Source organism: Cryptomeria japonica, chromosome 3 (assembly GCF_030272615.1).
Source record: "Cryptomeria japonica chromosome 3, Sugi_1.0, whole genome shotgun sequence".
NCBI lineage: Eukaryota > Viridiplantae > Streptophyta > Pinopsida > Cupressales > Cupressaceae > Cryptomeria > Cryptomeria japonica.
Window position 1 is genome coordinate 282,715,056 of NC_081407.1, and position 23,973 is coordinate 282,739,028.

The window sequence follows — 23,973 nt, forward strand, 5'->3', positions numbered from 1 at the left end:
CATTTACCTTACATTTTGAAATGCTATTTTTGTTTCCAGGACTCAAGAAGGAGTGGGGAATGATGTTCTACGCCTTGAGGGTAATTTGAAGTTGATGTGATCAAGAATTTGTGCAATGGACTCCAAAGCGCTCCTGTCCCTCACTGAAGGACCAGGGCGATTTTTATGAAATCAACAATTTCCCTCCGAGAGTATGCTAAGGCAAGGTTGTGCGAGATGGGAAGGATCTTCTAAAGCATGGTGAACAAAGATTTGACTTCAAAACTTGAGAATCCTAGCCTGAAATACAAAAAGCGCTCCTGTCCTTCACTGGAGGACCAGGGCGAAAATCTTTAGAACACCAATTTTGCCTTGCGAAAGCAAAATGAGCATGCATAGAATGGACGAAGGGGATCATTGCTTGCCCCACAATGAAAATTGGCAATTAAAGGACGAAGAAATAAGAGCAAAAGTGAAAATCGCTCCTGTCCCTCTCCAAGGGACCAGAGCGAAGTTAATGGCATTCATTATTTTTTTTACCATATTTGGGCGTTAATATCCACCAAATCGCATTAGATGCCAAAATTGCTAAATTCAAAATATTTGAAAAAATTAATTAAATTGGCATTTAATAAAGGACACATTGGCATTTAGAAAATTAATTTTGAGCCTTGAAAAATCGAACTTTTATTGTGAAGGCATTTAAAATTAATTTTTTATTAAATTAAAATTGAAAATGGAGTGCTTGAGGTCTTATTTTTATTTATTTTATCAAGTCGGCCTCTCCTTTTTGCAATTTTATTTATTTTTAACCTCTTTTTGCCAAGTCGGCCTAGGGGGAACAAGGTGGCGAGCGCTCTATATATATTGGAGGTGTGTTTTCATTATCCAAATCATTCATCCTTTCCTAAGTGCGAAATTGGAGAGCAATTTGAGGAGCGAAATCCAGAGGAGTGGAGAGAATTTCTACTAAGTGTGGAGAAGGCTATTGGAGAGGCGTATTTCTTGCTAGTTTGGAGGATAATTTCCAGATTTTTTGAAGACATTTGAAGGCGAATTTCCAGATCTTGAAGAAGCTAGTGGAAGGTGGAGTTCTTTTCCAAGCTAAAGGAGGTGCATTTTATCCAAGGGAGAGCTTTGATCTACACTTTGCCTAGCAAAATTCATCTATTTTTACATCATTTCTTAGAGTTTAATACTCAAGAGGAGGTATGGCGAAATCATCTTAACACCCTTGTTCAAGGTTTGATTTTTAGACTTTTTTTAGAAAAGTCTAAGTATTGCATGGTTAATTAGGAAATGATAACTCAAGATTTATCATGATGTTTCCTAATTAAAATCTTAAATCTTCCTTTTAAGTTTAATTTCTACACTTCAAGATATATTATTAATTGTGAAATGTTGTGTAGGTATCAAGATGGCGACTCCCAAGCTCGAAAGATCTACAAGTCGGAAGGCTCTCCTCAAGGAAAATCAAGCCAGATCAAGGACGGTCTCCTCCAAGAAGATCAAGCAAGGATAAGGGCGACTCCCTCCAGTTTAGCATCGACCAGGACGACCTTCTTCAATCCAGCATCATCAGGATAAGGGCGACCTCTTCCAATCCAACATTACAAGGCGAGGTACATCAACATCCTGCACATCAGAGACAAAAGAAGTCAGAGCAAAGGGTTCGTTGAAGAAGCAGATAGTTCCAGATGAATTAATTAAAGCTAGCTTCTCAACAACATCAAATCGAATATCTACCAAGTTACAAGTGTCGGACAAGGTGGCATCCTAGTCATCACTTCTGCAGTCGGATAGGTCCACCTCAGCATGTCCAGATTCAATGTACCTAACTCATGGGAGATGGCACAAACTCCGATGTACCTACCCCGGCTATCCATTGGTCGATTTTTCCAGAGAGGACATGTGTCCAAGCAATACAATTATTTCATTGGTCAACATTAAATTTTTGTAATAAACCCTAATTAGGGTTTTCATTGTAAAATCTTGGTCATTGATCTCGAATTGATCTTAGCCATCGAATTGTATTAAGGGCACTATATAAGCCCCGACTCTTCATTTTGTAAAAGTAGTTAGAAGCAGTTAATAGAAGATAGATAGAGAGTAGTTAGATAGTGAATTAGTCAGTTGATAGAATAGCAATTAGAGTAGAATAGAGAGAGAAGGCAAAGATTGTTGCCAAGATGTTGTTGTAAAAGACTTGTAATTTCATTGAAGAAATGGTGAAATTTATGGGTCGATTCGACAATTTGCATGGTCTTTATACTTCTCATATTTGATTTCGTGAGTGGAAGAAATGTGCTTGATTGATGGTGAAATTCGTATATCCATACTACTAGCAGTTTGTTGATTGCAGACTTGCCTTGTGTAGTCAACTGGAATCATTCAGCTTAAGCTTAACTTCAATTGTTGCTTCTTCATTGATATGTATCAGCCTGATGGTGTCTATGCCTGCAGTGATGATTTGAACATCATAAAGCTTTCCTTCGAAGATCGCACTAACCTTGTGGAGATGGTCCTGGGATGTCAAAACAAGATTTAGTTAGAATTTCATCAAAGATCATTCATTGCTCCTACATTCTTAGTATTAGGATTAGATTCTTTCCTCGCCCTCGTCTTTTTTCCTTTTTTTTTCAAATCTAAGGCAGTAAAATCCTGTGTTCCAGCAATATTCAAAGCAGATCAGACGTTCAATCATCAAATGTAAGTCCCCTTGTGATTCCAGCAAATCACATCATACCACAGAGAGCTTATCCACATGTAGAGATCCTACAACTAAGAACCTTGAAGTCATCCTAATTGATCCTTTTCGCGATATCTTCAGCATTCAGAGGCTTTACTCAAGAGAGGATAAGGTACCCTTGGGTATTTTATTCTGTGTTTGATAGTGTACAAAATACACGTCAACACCACCCCACACGAGCACGCTCACGGCACTGGTATTTGATTTCATCCTCTGGACCACGAATAAAAGGAAGCAATTCCTCCTGGTCGTCCCCTTCCTTGATTCGAATGCCAACTCCCGGTACCACCCATTCCAAGATTGAATCCAGGTTAATCAAAAACTCCCCATCGATCAATTTGATCAATGTGAGTTTTACCTTTTCCACCTCCGGTTCGAACTCACAAACCCACACTAGAAGCAGAGAGTATACCTCCATGTTAGTTTGATATCGGTGACGGATATAAGCCATGTCCTCCGCAAGCATGAGTTGAGCTGCCGCCCACAACTTCTCCTCCTTAAACCAGAACAATCCTTGCATTCGTTTATCCGATACTTTGCCCAAAAAGGGCACCAACTTTTTGTCTGTTCGCAACGTGAAATTGGCCTCCATGGTCACCTGCAATTTCAAAACAACACTTCCTGCAATACAATGTCATACAGAAGCTACAAGATACAAATTAGTTCTACTTCAAAACAAACCCTGGCATGCAGCTCAAAGGGTAATAAATTCTGTCTCCATCGTATAGGATGGGTAATGAGTGCGAAGGATAAGGCATTAATGCCATGAGATCAAGAACAGGATTTCCTGCCATCCTCCCCTCACTCCGCTTGTGCGACCTGCCACAGACAACTCCTTCAAAGAGTAGTCGCCACCTTGGCATTTGTACTTGCCAAATTTTACTCGCCTTAACAAGTTGAGGACTGCACATTTTTAAAAGACTGCAATTAGTACCACTCCCACACGCGACCATGGCCTTTCCACCATTTGGCCGCGCAACTATCCAATTCACTTCCAATGTTTGACAGCACATCTGCCATTGCATTTGCTCCCCTCCTAATATGGGTGACACGGAACTCCACGAATGTGTTGAGTTTCTCTCGGATCATCGCCACCCATCGGTTTAGCTTCCAACATGGCGTGTTGCCTTTAGCTATTGCATTAATAACTATCTGAGAGTTCCCTTCTAAGTGAAGCCTTTGGACTTTCATGTTTAAGGCTAGTTTTGTTGCTAGAAAGGCCGCCTGGACCTCTATTTCATTGTTGGTGCCATCCTGCAATCGTTGAGCTCCTTTGAATAGGATAAATCCGTTGTCGTCTCTCGCCACCACTCCCGCACCTGAGGTTCCCGGGTTTCCTTTTGATGCACCATCGAAATTGATCTTTATCCATTGTTTGCTCTGTGGTTCCCATTTAATCTTCTCTAAAGAAAAAACTGGATCAACCCCCGAAGACCCATTAACAGGTTATTATTTATAAATATTAATAAAGTTAATATATAATAATTAAATTATATGTAAAGCTAATATTAATAAATATTATATATTCATAAAAATTTAGGTTAAAAAGTAACTTAAGAGAAAACCCCAAACAAACAAAATGTAATGAAAAATCAGAAACATTAATCTCTAATTTTTTTGTAAATAGAAGCTATCAATGCTGCAGCTCAAATGCTACACAAATGCTTCAAATTACTTATAAAACTTAGTTGAATCTCCTCAAATCATTTAACACACAGCTTCAGATCCTGTTGAGTTCAAACAAACATCTTCATCTCAGTGATTGAGGTTGTGCAAAGGGCAAAATGCAGACCAGCACCATCAAATCCTGTGAACAAACACCTTTAAATTAGTTAAAGAGGGTGTGGAAGGGCAAGATGCAGACCAACCATGATGAATACAACAGTACTAAGAGAGGGCACTAACATTCCTTGCAATAATGCGATGATGAAAGGGTAACCACCTATGGAGACAACCCTCTGGGAAAAAGTGAACTGGAAGAAAATAATATATTTTGCAGAATGAGGCATTTTTTTGTTATAGAAAAAAATGCAAAATCCTGATTTAACACTGTTTTTGTAACAAATTTTGAACAATTTTTCCTCTGAAAATTTATACATCTGTATTTCATGGCATTTTTAATGATTTTTAAAAAATTTGCTATACTTCAAATTTTTTCAATCAAATTTGGCGAATCCTGTGTCATTCTTAAGTATGTTACCTCAGATTCGAAGGTTGTAGATATTTTGACAAAGCCCTTGGCAAAATTGAAGTTTGAGATACTAATGTAGTGATTGGGTTTGATGGAGAACACTTTCTTGCAAAGAGGAAGTGATTGTTTTTCTATAGCTGTTCTCCTTCAGTAGGGTGCACTTAATTTTTTTAGCATTTCTCATATTTAGATTGGATTCTAAATTTTGAGAGAAGCCGTTGTTCTTATTTCAGAGCAAGGTGTATTTTTGTTTTCTTTATTTTTTCTCACCTAGGCACTCCGATAAGATGGGAATATTCATTGTAAACCCTAGAGTTCTCTTGTTCTATAAGAGAGACCTAGGGCACATCACTGAAATAAGATAGATAGAGAGAGCAGACATAGAGTGTATATTTGAGCGTTGAACTAGTGCAGTGTAAAATGCTTTTCAGTTTCAATAAAATTTAGATGCAGTTTTGAGAGTTAAGATTTGTGAGTATTTGTTATTCATATTTTCTGCAGTATTTGTTTGTAGAATGGCATGCTCATATCTGCTGTTTTGATTGGAGTTTTTGTTCATGCTAGTTGCAGTTAGGGTTTGAATTTGAGTGCAGAATCTGCTTACTATGGTCTGAAAATTTAACGAAAAGCTCAACATGATTGAGGGTGCTTGTAGGCAAATTGTTGATTAAAGCAATATGGAGGAAGTAGCCATCAAAAATCCAAAATACAATGAACTGGAAGAAGACAATTATAACATGTATTATGCTGTCTTGCATTTGTCTGATTTGTCTTATGGACAGTGTTTGGACTCTGAAAGCTTTAATAGTTGCCCAAGTGTTGCTTACAATTTTTAATACCACTCTTATTCCTTGCAAGTTGTTTCTTTAAGGATGATTTGCCACCAGTATAAGTTACCATGTTAATTATGCCTTAGTTTATTGTTTGTAGAATAAAAATGAGGTCAAATGTGTAGTAGTCTAGGTCAATTTTAAGAAAATCTTCTATTTTTTTTCAAATATTTAGTAAAAGAAGAATATAGGTTAATGGTTTTAATTGTGATGCATGGATTTTTGCAGAATTACTTTGGTTACTTTTTCTCTCTTCCCTTAGTTATCTCATCGATGAGATGGGGTGTAGCTGCTGGAAGAAAAACTATGGTTTGTTTCATCAACCTGTTCTATCACTGCTCATGGCATGGCTTGAAATATAAGTAGGCTGAAGATTTGATTTGTTATTGTTTTTTTACCTTGTTTCTTTTAGCCATGCTAACTTTATAATCAAGTAAAAAATTAATTTTAGCTTTGTTAATGATCTTACAGGTGTCTACAGCAATCCTGCTATTGATTATATCTGGTCCACTGAAGGCAGCTACTTATTTGGTACAGTATAATAGCGCTCTCATTTTTATTGAGTATTATTTTTCCTTTGTCATTCTGGGGCTATTCTGAGTATTGAATGCATAGTCATTTTTTATTCAGAGAGGTACAGACCCTTTTCTGTGCAACTTTATTGAATCAGAAATTCTCTAGCATTTAGTTCCAAATAGTAGAAATCTGCAACACGTTATTAAAATAGAGCACTTGTTTTGGACCATCCTATTTGAATACCTGCACACAATGAAAAAGTATAAAACAATAATCTTGGGTATGCTATTACCTCCACGAAACCCTAGGAAACAAGTATTTAACAAGAAGTTGTTTAATAATAGACAAAAAGCATCTCCAAACCATGTTTGAACTAATGGCCCTCTTTTGACATTCATTATTGATTTGTTTAGATACTTAAGTTACTAATTTGGGACTCAATAATTTTGGCTTCTTTGTGTACCTTGGTGCCAGTAATAATATAATTATGTATTAATCTACATATGTTCAAATTCACTATTTCATATTACTATTTCCATGAATCTATTCAACTCAGGATTTTGCTTGTCTCATGGGTATCCTTTGCCGGGACTTATAATTTCCCATGAACAACCTTAATTGAGCCTCAAGCAATCAATGTTACTGTTTCAAAAACTGTCTAATGTAGAGTCAGATAGATAAATGTCCCAGCAGAGAAAATCATAGAGAATATAAAGCAGCTAGATACCTTCACAGATGGAGTGATTTGACCCAACCTCATCATATTTGATGCGATTGATGGACAGGCAGTTGAAGCATTAACAAACAAAATCCTAGCATGATTAGAAATAAGGGAATAAAATTCCTCTGGATTTCTACATTAGGCTTCCTCAATATGATTGCAAGCCTTTTCAAAATCAATGTTGATGAAAAGTGTGTTCCTACTAGTGTACATGACCTATTCCATGACTTTCTATATGGTTAGACTTAGGATTGTATCCAGAAGATTCTAGCTGTTAGATAACATGACTCTCTCCGGTCTCATCAGTACAGGAAGACTCTGCTTATCCAGTGAGCCAGCATTTTTGCAAAGATTTTATGAGATAAGTTAGAAGTATAAGCAACTTTTGTCTGGTGATTAGGTGATTATAACTTATGTTTACTTGCTTGGGAATAAAATTTATTTTCCATTGCTTTATTAATTATTAGGGCACTTAACATTTGTTGGTTGAGATTTTTTGGGTAAGCATGGCAATTATATCCATTCAATCTCAAAATATGAATTGATATTTACAATGGGTTTGTGCAACTATGCATATTAAAAGGTTTATGACATATTGCTTGCTGAGACTTATTGCTTTTCAAGGGACTACCCTCATGTATTTCGTTAAGGACACCTTGCTGTCTTTGGTCATTGAAAAACCAATTTGAAAGGCTTGACAAACTCTGTGATATCATAGTGCCTGGTGTGCCTGCCTTGAGCAGTTTTTAGAACTCTGATATACTCTACTCCATTCTTAACAGAAAAGTTTTAAGATTTTTTTGGAAGGCCTCTTACTCATCACACTCTTTTGGGAGATGAGATTAAATTTGCAATAACTTTGTTGCTTTGCATTTTGAAATGTTGGCCATTGAGTGAATCTTGTTCTACCTGGTCTTGGAATGTCACGTGAAAGGGTTGCATTTTAAGTTGTTTTCTCAAAATCTCAGTTCTAGTAGTAGCTGTCTTGTTTGGCTGCTTATGAATGGATGTCATCTTCTTATCATAAATTCTTGGGAAAAAAGTAAAACCTAGAGATGTTTCAGCAACAACCTCATTTTGCAATGGATTTTAACCTGTATTGGCCCTTAACTTGGAAAAACTTTTTTATTTCATCTGATACTGTTAATTTAAATATCGACTTTGCAAGTGAAGAACATTGAACAAAAATTGAGTTAAGCAGTGCATGACACTTCTTGAGATCTTCCTATACCTGTTGCTAACTTCAGAGTTAAGAGTTGCTTCTTCATGGGCTTCCAATGATTGTTTGCAGCAGGGTTCATGTCTACACGATCCTATTTTTTCAGAGGTCTTCTTACCAGACATTTAATATCTATTTGTGAACTCTCACCTTTTAGATCTTAATAACACTATTGAGGATGTTTGTTTTCTCTTTGGTGGCAGCTATGAAGGAGTTGCATCTACTTCACTGGATGCATTTTCTCTGCCTCTACATGCTTACATGTTGACACAGCTTGCAGTTCCAAAATCCTATGGTTCAGCTCAGTCATTTATTTTGACACCATCTGTAGGATTCCTTGGACTTTGGTTCACTTCACATTCTAATGTTGGAAGCTATCTTGAGTTATATTTGGTACCTGTTTCGATTCATTAGTACTTGTCACAATTTAGCATTGGCTTTGTTGAGCAACGTCTGGAGACATCTTTGTACTCCCCCTTTTTGGGGGGTTCTCTTTGCCTCTCTTTATGGGACCATCTTTGTACTTGGGTACCTTACATGGCCTTCTTGCTAGGATCCATTTTTGGTTCTTGTTCTTCTTTGGGGGGTTTTTCTCTTTGGATGTACTGAGCGTACTTGTAAACCATCCTACTCTGTCTCCTACATTGCATACTTCCTTATCGCCATATTCTACAGTTAGGCTTGGAACTCCTAATCAGAATTTGACACATTTAAGCAGTGGCTTGGATATATTAGCATTTTCCAGAGATTTTCCTATTCCTGCCCTTCATTCCACCTTTGGAGTGGGAATTTAATAGACTTGCTGCTTGGGGTTTCTTTCTTCCAAAAGGAAGGTGCATTATTTATTGTGAAGGGATCTACTTTAGCATTTTTTTTGAGGCATTTTTCATTCACATTCTTTTCTCTACTATATCGACTCATTGATATTGCAGGGACATTAGGAGGCTACTCTTCTGGGAGCCTTCTTAATCCTTTCCTTCTCTACTCTAGGAGGGGTCTTTCTCTCTCTATTTGGCAGGGGAGAGAGGTGGGGGCACCATTTTTCCTTTTCTTGAGGGGGGCCTTCTTCTCTTTTGAGGGGATCTCCATGTACATGGGTGCCTCATTAGGCTTCATTTGCTGGCACCCATCTTTTCACCTCCCTAAACTATGCTCAAGGGTGGATGGTAGTCTAGGTTTTTTGATAGTTTAATTTAAGCTTGCATAGGTTAATAAAGTGGGTATTAATGTTAGTGAAGTGAATGTCAACATCTTCAATAGGAGTTATGCTTTCCTATTTTTGGATACTTTTGGTGAACTCTCCCTATTGGTTGTATTTGCCACCTCGTAACTTGTATTTACACATTCATGAATTCACGTAACTTCATGCTATGGAGGTCTCTTAATACCATTTGCATTTCTCTTGTTGGATTCTAACTTTTTAATGCTATTGTGATCTTTGATCATTTGTATTTGCAGTTTCATTGTTTCAATTTTCTGCTCTAGATCTTGGGTTATCATGTGTTTTGCAGATTCTAATACATTATATTGTTTTTCTGCACTTACTATCTCCTCCATATCTCTTGTTTTTGCCTTTCCAAGTGATACAGCTTGCATGAACTGTTCTCTCTTTGATAACAACTTGTGATTTATTAAAAAAGAGTTTTTCTGGGCTGGAATTTGCTGGATTCGCCAGAAGTTTGTTTTGGATGAACATATAGGCATCTGACTACGCCTTTGCGAAATCTCCTAATTTGCTGGACTTGATCCTAATTGGGTACCAATTGGACTCAGAGTTGGGCATGCCCCCTAATGAACTAAAAATATAGCTTATGGGTATTCCTTTTGGTTTCGAGTTTTTTTAATAGATTTTTACTAACTTTTTAAATTTTTAACTAGTTGGTAAATATTTAGAATGAATATTTATGTATAGTAAATAATAATTTAATATTGAAATTAATAAAAATGTAAATCTATAAATTTTATGATCAATTTTACTTTTTTATATATTATATAAAAAAATGGTGAAATCTCACAAGAACAAATACACCAAGAAACACCAGCAAGGTGGGAGTCCATGCTGATGTTCTGAGACCTTAATCACTACCCAACACATTCATAGAGTTTATAAGAGCAATATCAAAAATATCATAAATGAGGGATGGGTTCACTCCTAGGGACTAGAATGTGACTTTAATTAAATTCATAATTACCATGTGGAAAACTTCATTTGCTCTTGTAATGTTGTTTATCTTGACCATTTGCTCCTTTATCATTCTTTAAAGTTCAGAAACAGAAACTGGGGGGAGATAGAGAAAGATCCATTTCCTTCTCCTTAGCCATACCATGAATTCACTAGTGGAGTGTTTTCATGCAGCCTTTCGAAGTTAACCTGAGAGGTGTAGTGCCTATTCCTTGTTACATCTTAGGGGACATTGTGTTTGCCATAATTTCCACTAATCTGTTGCTGATTTTGATTGAGAGAGTTGATTTTGGTCAAAGAATGAAAATTACTAGAAGTCAAACCATCCCAATTGAGAGGACGATGTGGGCAAACATTGTCTTCATCAAGAGAGAGCTGAACATTATTGCTACATATACAAAGGGAAGAAATGACAGAATGAGGTGTGCAGAAGGCATGTCGTCTGGCTGCTATTTCAACCCAATTCATTGAGGACAAAGGCTTTGGATAGAACTTAGAAAATCTGCAGAAGCAGGGCATGCTGAAAGAAGAGGGGGGGTTGAGATTGATTCTTTGATCTCTGGTATTCTCTTTGTTGTTCTTGGATCTGCTACCTGTATACTCCATAGATGTTCAAACAGGAGATTGGCTGTTAGATCTTCTACTAGTCAAAGCTGGGATGTGAGTAAGATCAGCTTCATTCATGGAGGGGTCATTAACCTAATTAGAACTCCCATGATTCCACGGCACAAGCTGAATCAAAACATCTATCGCAATCTATGCATAAAGAAGAAATTGGGAAGGGGGGATAACAATGAGAAAATTAAATAAGGGCAAGAGCCTATAAAATAATTGCAGTCTGCTTATGAGGATAAGGAAGACAGAGGACAGGTCATTTGAATTGGAATCAGCAACTCTCAAGGAGGATGGGCAGCAAGCCAATAGTTGGGCAGCCAAACCCCAAGTAAATTTTTACAACTGTTCCACTATGAAAATCTTTCTAGTATAGAGGCACTCTATTTGGTTTGTTATACTTATTTTTGAACATTCACATTGCGTACATCTTAAGATGTCTAGATGTAAACTTTACCTTTATGTTTCAGAAAATAACCTATAAGCCAACTGTATAACATTCTAAACTTTTTGGGTTCACTGATAATAAATAGTAACATATAGATTGGATAAATTGGTTTTAGTAAGATACCCATCTAAGGAAACTTACATGTTGCATGGTGTTCTGAAGATGTTCTTAAGCTTTACTCATTTATGCTTCTGTAATAAAAGAAAATATGTTGATATTTTGCCCTGCAAAATAGTGTTGCACTTGAAGCATCTTATGTGAACAAGGTTGCATTCGGTAAAACTAAAGAAGTTATCAGCTAATTGGAGATGTAATATTGTGTCTGTGGCTTCTTGTACACATCTATATATTATTTGCTATAAGTCATTTTTCTAGTCATATAGTTATATTGTCTGGTGAGCTATTGTTGATTCCTTGTCTCTCATGCTATGAGTTTTGTGTTACAAAGTCATTTTCAGTGTCATTGCACAATGATAATCAATGATGAACCTTTCAAACCCATCAGGTGAGGTGAAGATTGAAGCTCAGAAGAGAGAGAATTCCTAAGAGTTACTGTATTAAAAAATATCAAAGGTGAACGTTTAGACCATTGGAGCATGCTGATGCAGAGAAGGTCCAAAAAATGGCATTTGTAGTAGAACTCAGTAGTTTTGTCCTCTTCCAAACTTTATAGAAGTAGCAACATGCAATAGTTTTAGTGCCATAATGAAGGGATAGATGTCTAAGTATTAAACAGACAATTTGTCCCCAGGACCTGAAGCATGCAACTCTGCAGGTTGATCAATGATACAGAAATGATACCCAAGTCTCAAGAGTGCGCCAATATGAAGAGGAGGGCAAGTGTGAAGTCTGAATGGAGGCATGGAGGCAAGAGAAGTGCTAACCATGATATGAACTGCATCTGCAAATGCCAAAATGGCAAAATACAAAAAGTGGCCAAAAGAAGGCTAGGTACGTGCCATAATGTCTTCTGCCCAAAATGTTGATATAAAGGCAAGCATGGCTAAAATGAACCTTGGTGTGCATGCCACTAACTTTTTTGGTTATTAAGATAAAGATTTCCAAGTGAACTTCGAGTGCACCTAGCAGGGATTAGGACAGAAGTTTCAAAAGCAAAAAAATAAAGGCCAAAAAGACCAGAGTTCAAGCCATTGGTATATCTGTCCAAAAATTCAATAAAACAAAAGATTTCTTATCCATAAAGCATGTGCCAATGACTGCTCTGGGCAGATTCAAAGACAAAAAAATGGCATATAGTGAATAGGAGTGTGCCACTACAAATAGATACCAAACTTGATGAAAACATTAAAAAAGTTGCTCAATAAGGCCTAAGGGGTGCACTCGGCTGCAAGTGAACAGTTTGTAAACAAAAAGGAAACAGAAAGGTGGTCAAGTAGTGCATTGAAGGTTGCCACCAACCTGTTGAATCCAAAGGGTGGAAAACATGTAAAATGAATAACTCCATTCTCAATAGTCTCTAGATCAAAGGAAGTCAGAAGATTGCAAAAATATTCAGTTTTCTGAGGCACTATAAGATGAGGCTTTCCAAATGGTTTTATTGCAGTTCGACAGAAATGCATCGTCATTTGGCTGCCATTTGTGAACACTTTCAGCTGGTCACTATATCATTTGATAAAGGAGAAGCAAGGGTCTATTTTCAGCTTACGTTATTGAGTGTTAAGATATGACATTGGAGCATAATATATGAGGTTCAATTGTCAGTAGAATGCCTATGATTTTCCCCAAGTGTTGCAGCAGGTTTTCTGCACTTTTACAAGCATTTATGAGCTACTGTTATCAATGATTTCTAAGTCTTCTTCAAACTTGTCTTTATTGTCCAAGTACGTAGGTTTTGATGATCCAATCTTTAATAAAGAAGATTGTGTGGAGATGGCCATATTCTAGAATCTCTGAAACATCAAGTTGAAGTTGTGTCTCTAACTGTTAAGGTTTGAATCAATCGATATCCCTTGGCAACACCATGTAAGGATTTTAATCAAGTTTTTGTCAAGTGGTTGTGGTAAGGATGGATTTCCAGGGTTTAGGGTTTCAAGTTTCTTTTGAGAATCTGTCATGGGCAGGACAAGTCAGCCATTCTTGTTGCATCAGAGTCATTGATATCAGACTGACTGTAGTATTTTTGGCTGTTGCTATTATTATTGGAGAGCCATTCTTAGATAACCTTATAGAAGGTTTATTGTAGGCCATTGTATATTTTCAGGGTTTCTTGTTTTAGATGATGAATTTTGAAATTATTTTTCATTTTGAGCATTGCATGGATTGCAAGCAAACTACCTTTGTTTATTTTTTGATCGGTAATGGGCCAAAGCCAATAAGATGTACATACCCTACCCCCTTGTGGGATTTGAACTAGTGACCTCTCTTTCAAGAGCACAAGTTCTCCACCACTAGGCCAACTCAGGTTGTACGCAAGCAAACTACTTTAGTGTAGGAACTTCAGCATGCTTTTAATTTATCTTGAATAAATCATATGCAAAGCATTGTAAACACTATAAGTGCGTTATGTCCTTAGATTTACTAATAGTAATCTTATCCCTACTTGCTGCTAGTGTTTACCTTCTGGGTGAACAGTTTAGAACATACAGATAGAACACTTAATGCAGAATAATAATGCCATAGATATCAGATAAAACAGAAGAGATGCTATTCCATTCATAATCATGTGTGTTCGTACAAGTTACCTTCCAAGGTATATAAAGGTACCGAGGGGGTGCGAGGGCCAACCGTCGCACCCGTAACTACCATCCCTCGGTTACTGAACTAACAAAGACAAATACAACTTAATTAATTAGTTTTATTCTCGTACAATATTGCTGCCAACATCATCCCCCCCAAAAAAGAAAGGTCGTCTCCAAATGACTTACAACAAAATGGGGAATACATTGCTACTACAGAACCCAAAATCAAAAACTAAGGGGGTGCAGAGGGTGTCCCTGATGAAGAAGGCGCCGGTGGTGGTGTAGTGGTGGAAGCCAAGCGCCCACACAGCTTGTACACCTGCTTAGTCCTCCTCTTTAGATTCCGTTCTGCCACCATCTGCCTCTCCATTGTAGTCTTAACCATATAGGCTGCCTCCAACACTTCCTTATCCTTCTTGTCCACGCTCTCCAGTGCACTAACCAATTGAGTCTCTAACCGAGCTCTGGATGCCCTTTCCTCTTCCAGCTGCATAACCAAGGCAGACTTATCTGCTACCAGAATGTCCATTGCTGTCCGAGTCTGTGCCATGGTAGCCTCAACCTCCCGAAACCTGGTAGTCAGCTCCTCCCGAGCCGTCACTACTGCTACGTGCAAGGCCTCAGCTGTGGATGCCATATGTTGTGTCCTCCGGAGCTCAAGATAGCCTTTGCGGAAGGCCTGCTCCACCTCTCTCACTAAGGACTGCATCCGGGTCTCGCCAACCCCCTCGCTGAGGCGCCAAGCCTCCAGCATCACCGGCAACGGCGCCAGATGTTTACCCTCTGTGTGAACAGTTAAAACATACAGATAGAACACTTAATGTAGAATAATAATGCCATAGATATCAGATAAAACATAAGAGATGCTATTCCATTCATAATCATGTGTGTTCGTACAAGTTACCTTCCAAGGTATATAAAGGTACCGAGGGGGTGCGAGGGCCAATCGTCGCACCCGTAACTACCATCCCTTGGTTACCGAACTAACAAAGACAAATACAACTTAATTAACTAGTTTTATTCTCGTACAATATTGCCGCCAACAGCTAGTTATTGTTCAAGCTGTTTTGTGATATCTTTTGTGTGTGTGTGTGTGTGTTGATTTAGAAAATCAAATGGCTTTTATTGAATCATAGGCTTTCTATTGGAGTAAGTGCAGTGGTTATTTGTTGCTTTGTATACCATTTCTTTATTTGGTCTTTTGAATTGTGTGTTTAATTCTATTCAATCTTTATGTGTACTTATTCTTCTAGTCTTTTCTTTTAAAAAGAAAGAGTGAGTGTTTACCAGCTTTTTAGGTTGAATGCTTTATGAGAAAAGACATAAAACTTTCTTGTTTTGAGTAGAAGTGCTGATAACCCTTTTGCCCTTGCTGAAGAACCAAAAAGATAGGTTATTTCTAATTCGAAGGTAAATCCTTATTCCTTACACAATGTTCCATTTTTGTATTGTCCTGGAAAAAACAAATTAAAATGCTAACATGGCTGATGTTTGTAATTGATATCTCATTTAAGAAAAAAATTCATATTTACAGATCAAATTGCTTTGCTTTTATGCAGCTAATGCATGGATCTGTTGGCTTTGCTATGGGTGCTCTGTGGAGGTAAGGTGTAGCTTCTTACTTGTTTGTTATTTGCATCATCTTTATATGGATATTTAAACCTTATGCCACATTGCAATGAGAAAGCATTTGAAGAAACTGGATACTCCATTTATATTTTGGAGTGGTTAGCCATGTATTATTTTGGCTATTGGTACCTTTATGCACCATTACTCCTATTTGTAAAATGTAGGTAGCCTTATGCACCATGACTACTATTTGTAAAATGTAGTTCCAATAGAAATATACACATGCTTTCCAATTTGTCTGTGCTTTGATTTTCCAAAGAGTGGAGAAAGTTAAAAAGCTATTATTCTGGTTACCATGTTCCTTGTAAAAATATGCTTTCTAGCAAGATTCCTATCTATAAACAATGCATTGGAATTTCTTTTTCAGGTTGGAGCTAAACTGGAGCCTATCAATTCTTATCTGCACAATGGTGATGTCTTGAAAACCTGTTTTATTTTCTATCACCATCCTTTCTCTGTCTCTTTCTTTTGTGTGTGTGATCGATATATGATTTTTTATTATATATGTGTGGCCTCTGTTCTAAAACAGCTTCAAGAGAAACGATTCATAGTCAAAGCAACAAGAATTAATACGAATAAAGTAATGATTGAACTAGCATACAGTCCACATATTTAAGAAATGAAAAAAGAGGCAGAGAATCTGAGGTTGTTTCAGAACTTAAAAATCATGAGTTGTGTTTAGGTAAATGAAGGTTCAATATACCCAGCACATGTTGTGTTTCACAGTTAACCATCTTCTAAATTAATGATCTTGTATTCATATTAGTTATTAACTTATTTAAGTTTTGAATGCACAAATAGGCTAGGAGCTGCTCACATTAATTGGGCTGTAGCCAGAGTATCAATTTGGAAAAGTGCTGACAAGTAGGCAAAAATTGTACCAACTAGTATATGTAATTAAGTGGAACACGCATTGATGATGGGTCGACATTATTCCGTAGATTTCTCCAAGCATGATCAATTACAGAGGTCCAATACATTAGCTAGTGTGTTGTATTTTAAATTATTGCAGATTTCATCTGTCTGGGTGCCTGATGGCCAATTGATGATCTGTCAATTTTTCTTGTGTTATTAGTATGTTTATGAGCAAAGACTATCTAGGAGCACCTTTTTAATTTCAGAAAAAACTCTATTTGATGTGGAGATAAATCTTGAGCTATATAATACCCAAGCCAAATTATCCCATTCTATTCAAAACATAAGTCTTCCATCACAGCAATCAAATCCTAGTTGTCACTGGACAATAATTTAGGAACACTTTTTTGAATCTCTTGATATGCTTGATAATTTCAGATCTCAATATCATGAGAAAATCACAGAAAATCAGTAAAAGTAATTTTGAAATCTGCAAAAAAAAACTCAATTTCTCAGAAAACACTTTCAGAATTACTTTGGTTTGTCACAGGGAACTGATGACAATAAATACCTTAGTATTGACACAAGAAGTTTTCGAAACTCTTTTGGTACCAAAGTAGGTCCCGCAATCAAACATGTTGAGCTTGCTAGTCCAGCCAAGTTTGTGGGCAAGTCAATGATTTTTTTCTGGAAGCTTTTGGGAATAGACCTCTTGACATCTACACATTCTGATCTTGCAATAATCTTTTTTGGGGTTTAATTTTTCAACTTTTGCAGAGTATTTTTTTTTTGTGTCTGAGTTAATTGTTGGCATATTGGCATCTTCCAAAATATCAAATTAATTAATAGATGAACATCTAAACCTTATAAGCTTGAAATGGTGGCATGACTGCAAGCATGTGGAATGTGGTCTTCCGACTCTTTACCAATTCCTGGCCACACAGATCTGCAGATAATTTTGTAAACCATTTTAGCCAGATTTGGACTTGGTAAGATTGATATGCCAGAGTCAATCTGAACTTGGATCAGATGCCAAACCAAGATTCAGGAAGTTAAAAAAATCATATGATATATGAAAATTTACAGTAAGTACTATAGTTTTCTTCCTGAAGAAATTAACTTCAAATACATCCAAATATAAAACAAATTCATGCTAACATAAATACTAAATATCAAAGTGTAATTCAACTATGCACTTGTATGTATAATGATATTGATGGCATGATAACATAAAGGGGAAAAGATTGTATTGGGTCCACTCGTCTTCAACTTCAAATATGTCCTGGGAATAGCAATATGTGCATGAGACCCTCTCTCTACCTGTGGCTGTCTCTCTTCTTTTGCCACTGGTCACTGGCAAAAATTTGAGAAAGATTGACCATGAGATTTCTAAGCAAATTCTTGCCACAGATGTAATTCACTCCAAATTTGTCAATAATGAGATTTAAAAATCTGATTATTTCCCCTAAACATGTGTCTGCTCCTGCATTATACTATAGGAGTGACATGAGAAATATAGAATTTTGTTTTTACTATAAGATTATATATTTATGCTTTAAAAGTCAGGCAATCCCTCTCTCAGATTGACCGAATCTTGGGTTGGCCCATTTGGACTTGTTTGGGTTCAGTCAGGACTCAAACTTGTGAGTTAGTCATGCTGCTCGTGGCTGATCATGTGGTCTGAGACCAGAGTGTTTAAAATTTACTTAAATCTACAGTCCTGGAGGTTTAAGGTGGCTTCCATGTCTCTCACATCATTGACTTCTCTGATGGTTGACTTGTGGTTTTTCGTTGATTGTGGGCCTGATTCTTCCTTTTTCTCTATTTTATCTTAATATCTTTACTTGTTGGATGATGATTTTTCTTCATGAAATTTGAATATGGAAATGGTTACTTCTTTGGTTGCAATGCATGTATTTTGAGTCATGACATCATGTGTTATTCTTGTGAGATGTTTTCTAGCAAGATCAATAGTTGCATGATATTTACATGTCAACAGTTTGTAGCTGTAATTTTCCTTTGTCAAATCTAGTTATAATATAACATCTTAGCTATCTGTCATCTACCTAACAGGGCAGCAAAATTTAAATTCCCATTTTTGAATGTGTTTTTTCAATATTGTTGAAAAGTAGGTCAATACTTTATGATGCTAATACTAAACTTCTTTACAAATAAGATACATATCCTGACATTTGTATTTGATTATAAATTCTTGTAATTTACTGTAATTATTTAATTGGATGTGCAGGTACGCAGTATTGGGGCATTGGGATTTGTTCTTCTGACATCATGGCTATTAAGGGAGAATATACTTGCTCTGGTAAGTTTTCTATTTTCACCAGTTATTTTATTTTGGCCTTGCAATCAAGATCCTTTCTCAGTATTCATTGGGATGAGTCTCTTTTTGTTTGTATGCATAAATCAGATGAAATTCAGACCATATCAAGTTTGTTAAAATTTGTCAGTTTTCCAAAGCATAAAGGCCAGGCCAGTTTCTTGAATTTCTTGAAATATTTCAGGTGGTTAGTATTGTTAAACATATGGGAAAATCTTTGAGGTCATTCAATACAGCACAAATGCAGATCATGCAAATATATTAACATTCATGCATTCTCATTGCAAATTGTTTTCCTGCTCCATTGTTTTTAAATCACTAGCAATTACAACAAATGAGGCTCTTGACAATGGAACTTCATTTTTTGATTAATATTTTCAGCAGAATTGAAGTTCCTTTAGAAACAAAAGTAATTGGCATTATGCCCTAATGGGAAATTGATCTGATCTTTTAGCTTAAGTAGTTACATCCTTGGATTCTCTATTTCTTTGCCCAAGATATGAAAGAGGTTTAGCTACTGTTGGAGTGAGTATGTATGCTTTGAAAGTGATTGCTCTCCTCTTTTTCTGCCAAGAGGGCTTTTTGAAGAATGCAAATTTTTGTTGCAGTCTAATTTGGATGAATTCTGGGTTGCAAGCTTAAAGTAGAATTAAGAGAATAGAAGAATAAATGTTGTGCATACATAAAGAATTGCGACACACGCTCTTATGTGTACAATTTAATAAAGAAGTATCTATAAATTTGTATAATTTGTGTATGTCCATACTTGAATATGTGCATGCATGTTGCATGTTGCATGCACACATGTCTGTTTTTATTTTTGTGTATAGTTGTTTACATTATGTGAAGTATGAGATATAAGCTGTGATATTTCTATTTGTTAGTTATTTCTTGATCAGTTTATTATGAAGGCATTGTGCCTTATTGTCCTGAAAATAGTAGTGTTACTGTTGACCATTTAGATACTGTTTTGATTGTTTTCCATTGATTATGCAGAACTGAAACTGTGGATGTTTTAAAACTGTGCAGATTATGATAAATGCTCATGCTTCTGTGTCTTACTTGTTTGCTGCTGTCAGTATCAATGTGGTTCCTTCAATGAAGTTGATATACGCAATATTCACAAGTTTGGTAATCATATCTGAACCCTCGTTATTTTTTTTCTGGAGCTTTCTTCCATATTCCTTCCATCTCTTATGTACCTAGATATTTTGAATCTTGATGATATGATAAGCATTGCCAGCATGCAGATGGAAATGTTTAGAGGAAGCTGGCCTGTTTAGGTTTTTTTCTAAGGCTAATGTGTTCTGTATGCATATCTATTCGCAGCTTCTATTAAACTGTGGAACATTTGTATTCCTGCTTCATGTCCTTTATGCTATATTTATAAGGCGCCTTGGCATCAAGACTTCCATGTCACTTCCTGGATGGCTGGAGAGGGCTCTCTAAAGAGCTTGCTTATGCATGCGACATTTTCTGCTTGGTAAAAGAATTGTTGGAAATATGCAAACAAATCCTGGTATGTTTTTCAGTTGAATTTCTGGACTTCTATTTTCCTTGAATTAAGACTTGGAGAAATAAATTTTTATTTCTCTTTGTTTCTGTGTCCCAATTGCTTCATTTACATTGTTCAATTTTAACAGTTCTCAAACTCTTATAAGCTATTGACCTAATTAGTTAAAATCTTAAATCCTGGTTGAACTGTTGATCACCATGTGCCATAAAATTATGAATGTGTTAGGTATGTATACACCATGTTTCATCATTTGCTTTTCATGCAAATGCCAAATCTGCCATGGGCTTGAAAGAGGACATGAGATGAAAGTACCAACTGACTATTTACTTTGTTGCAGATGCTGTCCAGAAATCACACGGAACCAATTTGGCTGAAATAAGAGCAATTCATGAAAATACATACAATCCAGATCCTCCCAGTGGGATAAATTATATATTCCAAGCAGACACACAACTAAAATTAAATTACTCACAGCAAACTGAGTCTGAACCTCACGGCCCCAAAGTTAATCTTGGATTCTATAAAGATTGATCATGATTCATGGTACTGGTTCCAGACAGGTGTAACTTCACAGTTTCTTGATTCTTATGTATTATTTTCTTCTAGGCATTATACTGTTGCCTCCATCTTATCAAGTTTGTTCATGAAATGAAAATGAGGTGTAATATATTGGTATTTTTTGATTCAGACCCCTAATCTAGTTGATTACCAAGAAATGAAATTATTCTCAGATCTTGTAAGGTCCAACAACCTTTGTATGAGATGGGCTGCTGGTTGCTAGCCTGAACTAAAGTCTGACAATTTATTAAAAATTTGCAATGCCTATCGGTTCCCTGTAATGAGTTTAACATGCATGTAGTGCAGTTGGTATTTTATTAAATGAGTGGAACTTGAGGAAACAGGACTACATAATCTTAAGAAAGGATCCACTTGGAAAGCCAAATGAAGATTGAAGGAATTGCCTTCCACATTCCTAATAAAAATCAATTGTCAAGCCTAATAAAGAAAAATTCTTAAGGACCTCACGTTACATCATTGGAATCATTGTTACTCTTGGAAAATAAGGAGTTAAAGATGAAATGATAAACGATTACCTATTAAAAAGTGTAGAAACTTTTATAGAAGGAAAGGTTGACCAGTTATAAAGGGTGTAGAATTTAGATATACACAGCCTCTGCTACTGGCAACCATACTGGGTTATAACCTTATGAAGACTTTTTGATAAAGATGAATCAGAATGTATAACTTATCTATCTTCCATAATTGAATGAACAATCAAGAAGAAGCATTGGGTTAGGTGATAGGGGAGCGGTCCTGTACTCGCTTCTCCTAATGACTAATTAAATGTAGTATAGTTGTGTCCATAGGACCTAGCTCAGCTGGTTGGGTCATTTGGCTGTTGCGTTTAAGACCTGATTTCAAGTCTCCTTGAGGATAGACAGGCTACAGCTTACTGATTTTGCTCTAAATGGGCTTCAACTCAGTCTTCTCTGATTATGGACTTCAGTTTAGGCTTATTGTAGGCGGACCAGACACTACCCAAGGATATAATTTAAATTCACAGTCAATCAAAACAAAGGTAGTATTGCCCATATCTTTGTGTTGTTTGTAGCCTACATCTTGTCGTGACTATGAGAAGAAATGCACTGAGATAATGATTATTACTTGAGTGATTAAGCTGCATCACAACATTACTTGAACTAGGTTATAAATAATGATACGATCTCTAATGCGAAAAAATAGCTGAGTTGCTTATCTCTCTACCCCCATAATTTTAAAATAACATAATACACATAATTCACATAAACAAGCATATGTCAATGCCACATCCCAATATGCAAGATTAGAATTGAGAAGTTATATTTCCACATAAAGTTGGAGTACATAAGGATTAGTACATGGCTAATATTTCAAGATCCTAGTTCCATCTAACTCATGGAGAAAAACACAAGAATGAATCCATGCATCTATTCTTGAAAGCTAATGAAGTTTCTAGTCACACACTTTATTCCATAGACAACAATTATGAGATTCTTAAAAGAGAGCTCATTAATATAGTAACTCCAAAAAGACATCTTCAGCATATCATCTAATCAACAATTAGAATCTCACCAAACTATGCATATGCATATGACATTTTCATTCTTAATACAAACTAAAAATATAGGAACAAGTAGTAAACAAGGCACATAAGTGTATATGATGCATCAGCCTATGGTTATTTACAAGTCTAGTTATAAAGATTTTGAATACATCTTTCAAGAAAGTCTTTTAAATAAGATATCTGAAGTAAATGAATTCACGGAATAATAATAATGCTTAACAAGGATTGATAAAGAGAGGTCAACATGCTTCCAAGACCTATGAGAGCTCAAGCTTTGATAATCATGTTCAAACTACATATTGCTAACATTCAAATAACCAAATTAAGCAAGAAATAGCCTTAATTCACCAACATGTTATTAATATGCTATATAATGTTTTGGTTACTTTGAACACTAATATAAGCAACACGACCAATAAAATACTTTATATTGAATTGAGTTTAAGATATATTTATAGTTCCTACCCTTAGATATTTAATATCTAAGGTTTTTATCTATTACATAGGGTCTTTTCTTAATTTGACCCTAAACATATCATTTCATATTTGACTCAAGCCATGGGAATTGTAGTTGTTATCGACACAAGGATCCAACTACTCTCAATTTCAAAGAAATTGAAGTATTTGAATAAAATATTTACTTGTTTATTCAAGCTTCTTAACCCTTAGCTATAAATTGAATATCACATACTATTGTTTCAACCTACTAATATAAAGGAAAGATGATCTTAAGTTATTTAATTTGAAAGCAAATAATATACAATCTCTTAACCCCTACAAGAGACAACTCTGTATAGTGCCCTTCATAGCAAGCATGACAATTCATTCAACATGTGCATGAAATACTAAACACGTGCATGAATTCTTCATAAACATAACATGCATAGATGTCCATCATCTACATACAACCATGTATGTGAAGATTACTCACTCACAATTATATTGAAAATAGTAGTGGGAATAATATTGGAATGTTAGGGGTCTCAACACCCCTAACAAGCAGAGGGTGATCAGAAGACAGATTCTTTTGGTCAGCGCAGACATAATCCTACTACAAGAAACTAAATTGGAAGAGAGGCTTGAAGTTGCATTTGGGAATGGGATAAGCTCAGCATTCCAATCTTCTTTGGGGACTACAGTAGCATCAGAGGGTTCATCAAGAGGACTAATGATAATTTGGAAGCCCTCTCAAATTACAGCTGAAGGAATAGCATCTAATAAGGATTGGATGCTAGTTAAAATTACTCACCTACAATCGAGCACTTCTTTCTTCATAATTAATGTATACGGCACAATGGCTCCCTCCAAAAAGAGGCAGACATGGTCTTCTTTGGATGGAGTACTGGCCACTTTATCTGAGGAACAAGTTGTCATTGGGGGTGATTTTA

General features: G+C 36.2%; 1 protein-coding gene across 2 annotated transcripts in view; it reads left to right on the forward strand.

The window, feature by feature from the left end:
- The window catches only part of LOC131029610 (uncharacterized), a 47,271-nt gene extending 25,967 nt beyond the window's left edge, over positions 1-21,304 (forward strand). The window contains exons 2-9 of one of the 2 annotated variants that reach the window (XM_057960162.2): positions 5,978-6,058; positions 6,221-6,280; positions 15,706-15,749; positions 16,143-16,185; positions 18,879-18,950; positions 19,995-20,096; positions 20,295-20,484; positions 20,819-21,304. In XM_057960162.2, coding sequence (XP_057816145.1) covers positions 5,978-6,058; positions 6,221-6,280; positions 15,706-15,749; positions 16,143-16,185; positions 18,879-18,950; positions 19,995-20,096; positions 20,295-20,414 — 522 coding nt within the window. In that variant the 3' untranslated portion in view covers positions 20,415-20,484; positions 20,819-21,304. The remainder of the gene's footprint in view (positions 1-5,977; positions 6,059-6,220; positions 6,281-15,705; positions 15,750-16,142; positions 16,186-18,878; positions 18,951-19,994; positions 20,097-20,294; positions 20,485-20,818) is intronic. The other variant, XM_057960163.1, reaches the window with a different exon arrangement.
- Positions 21,305-23,973: the final 2,669 nt, after the last annotated feature.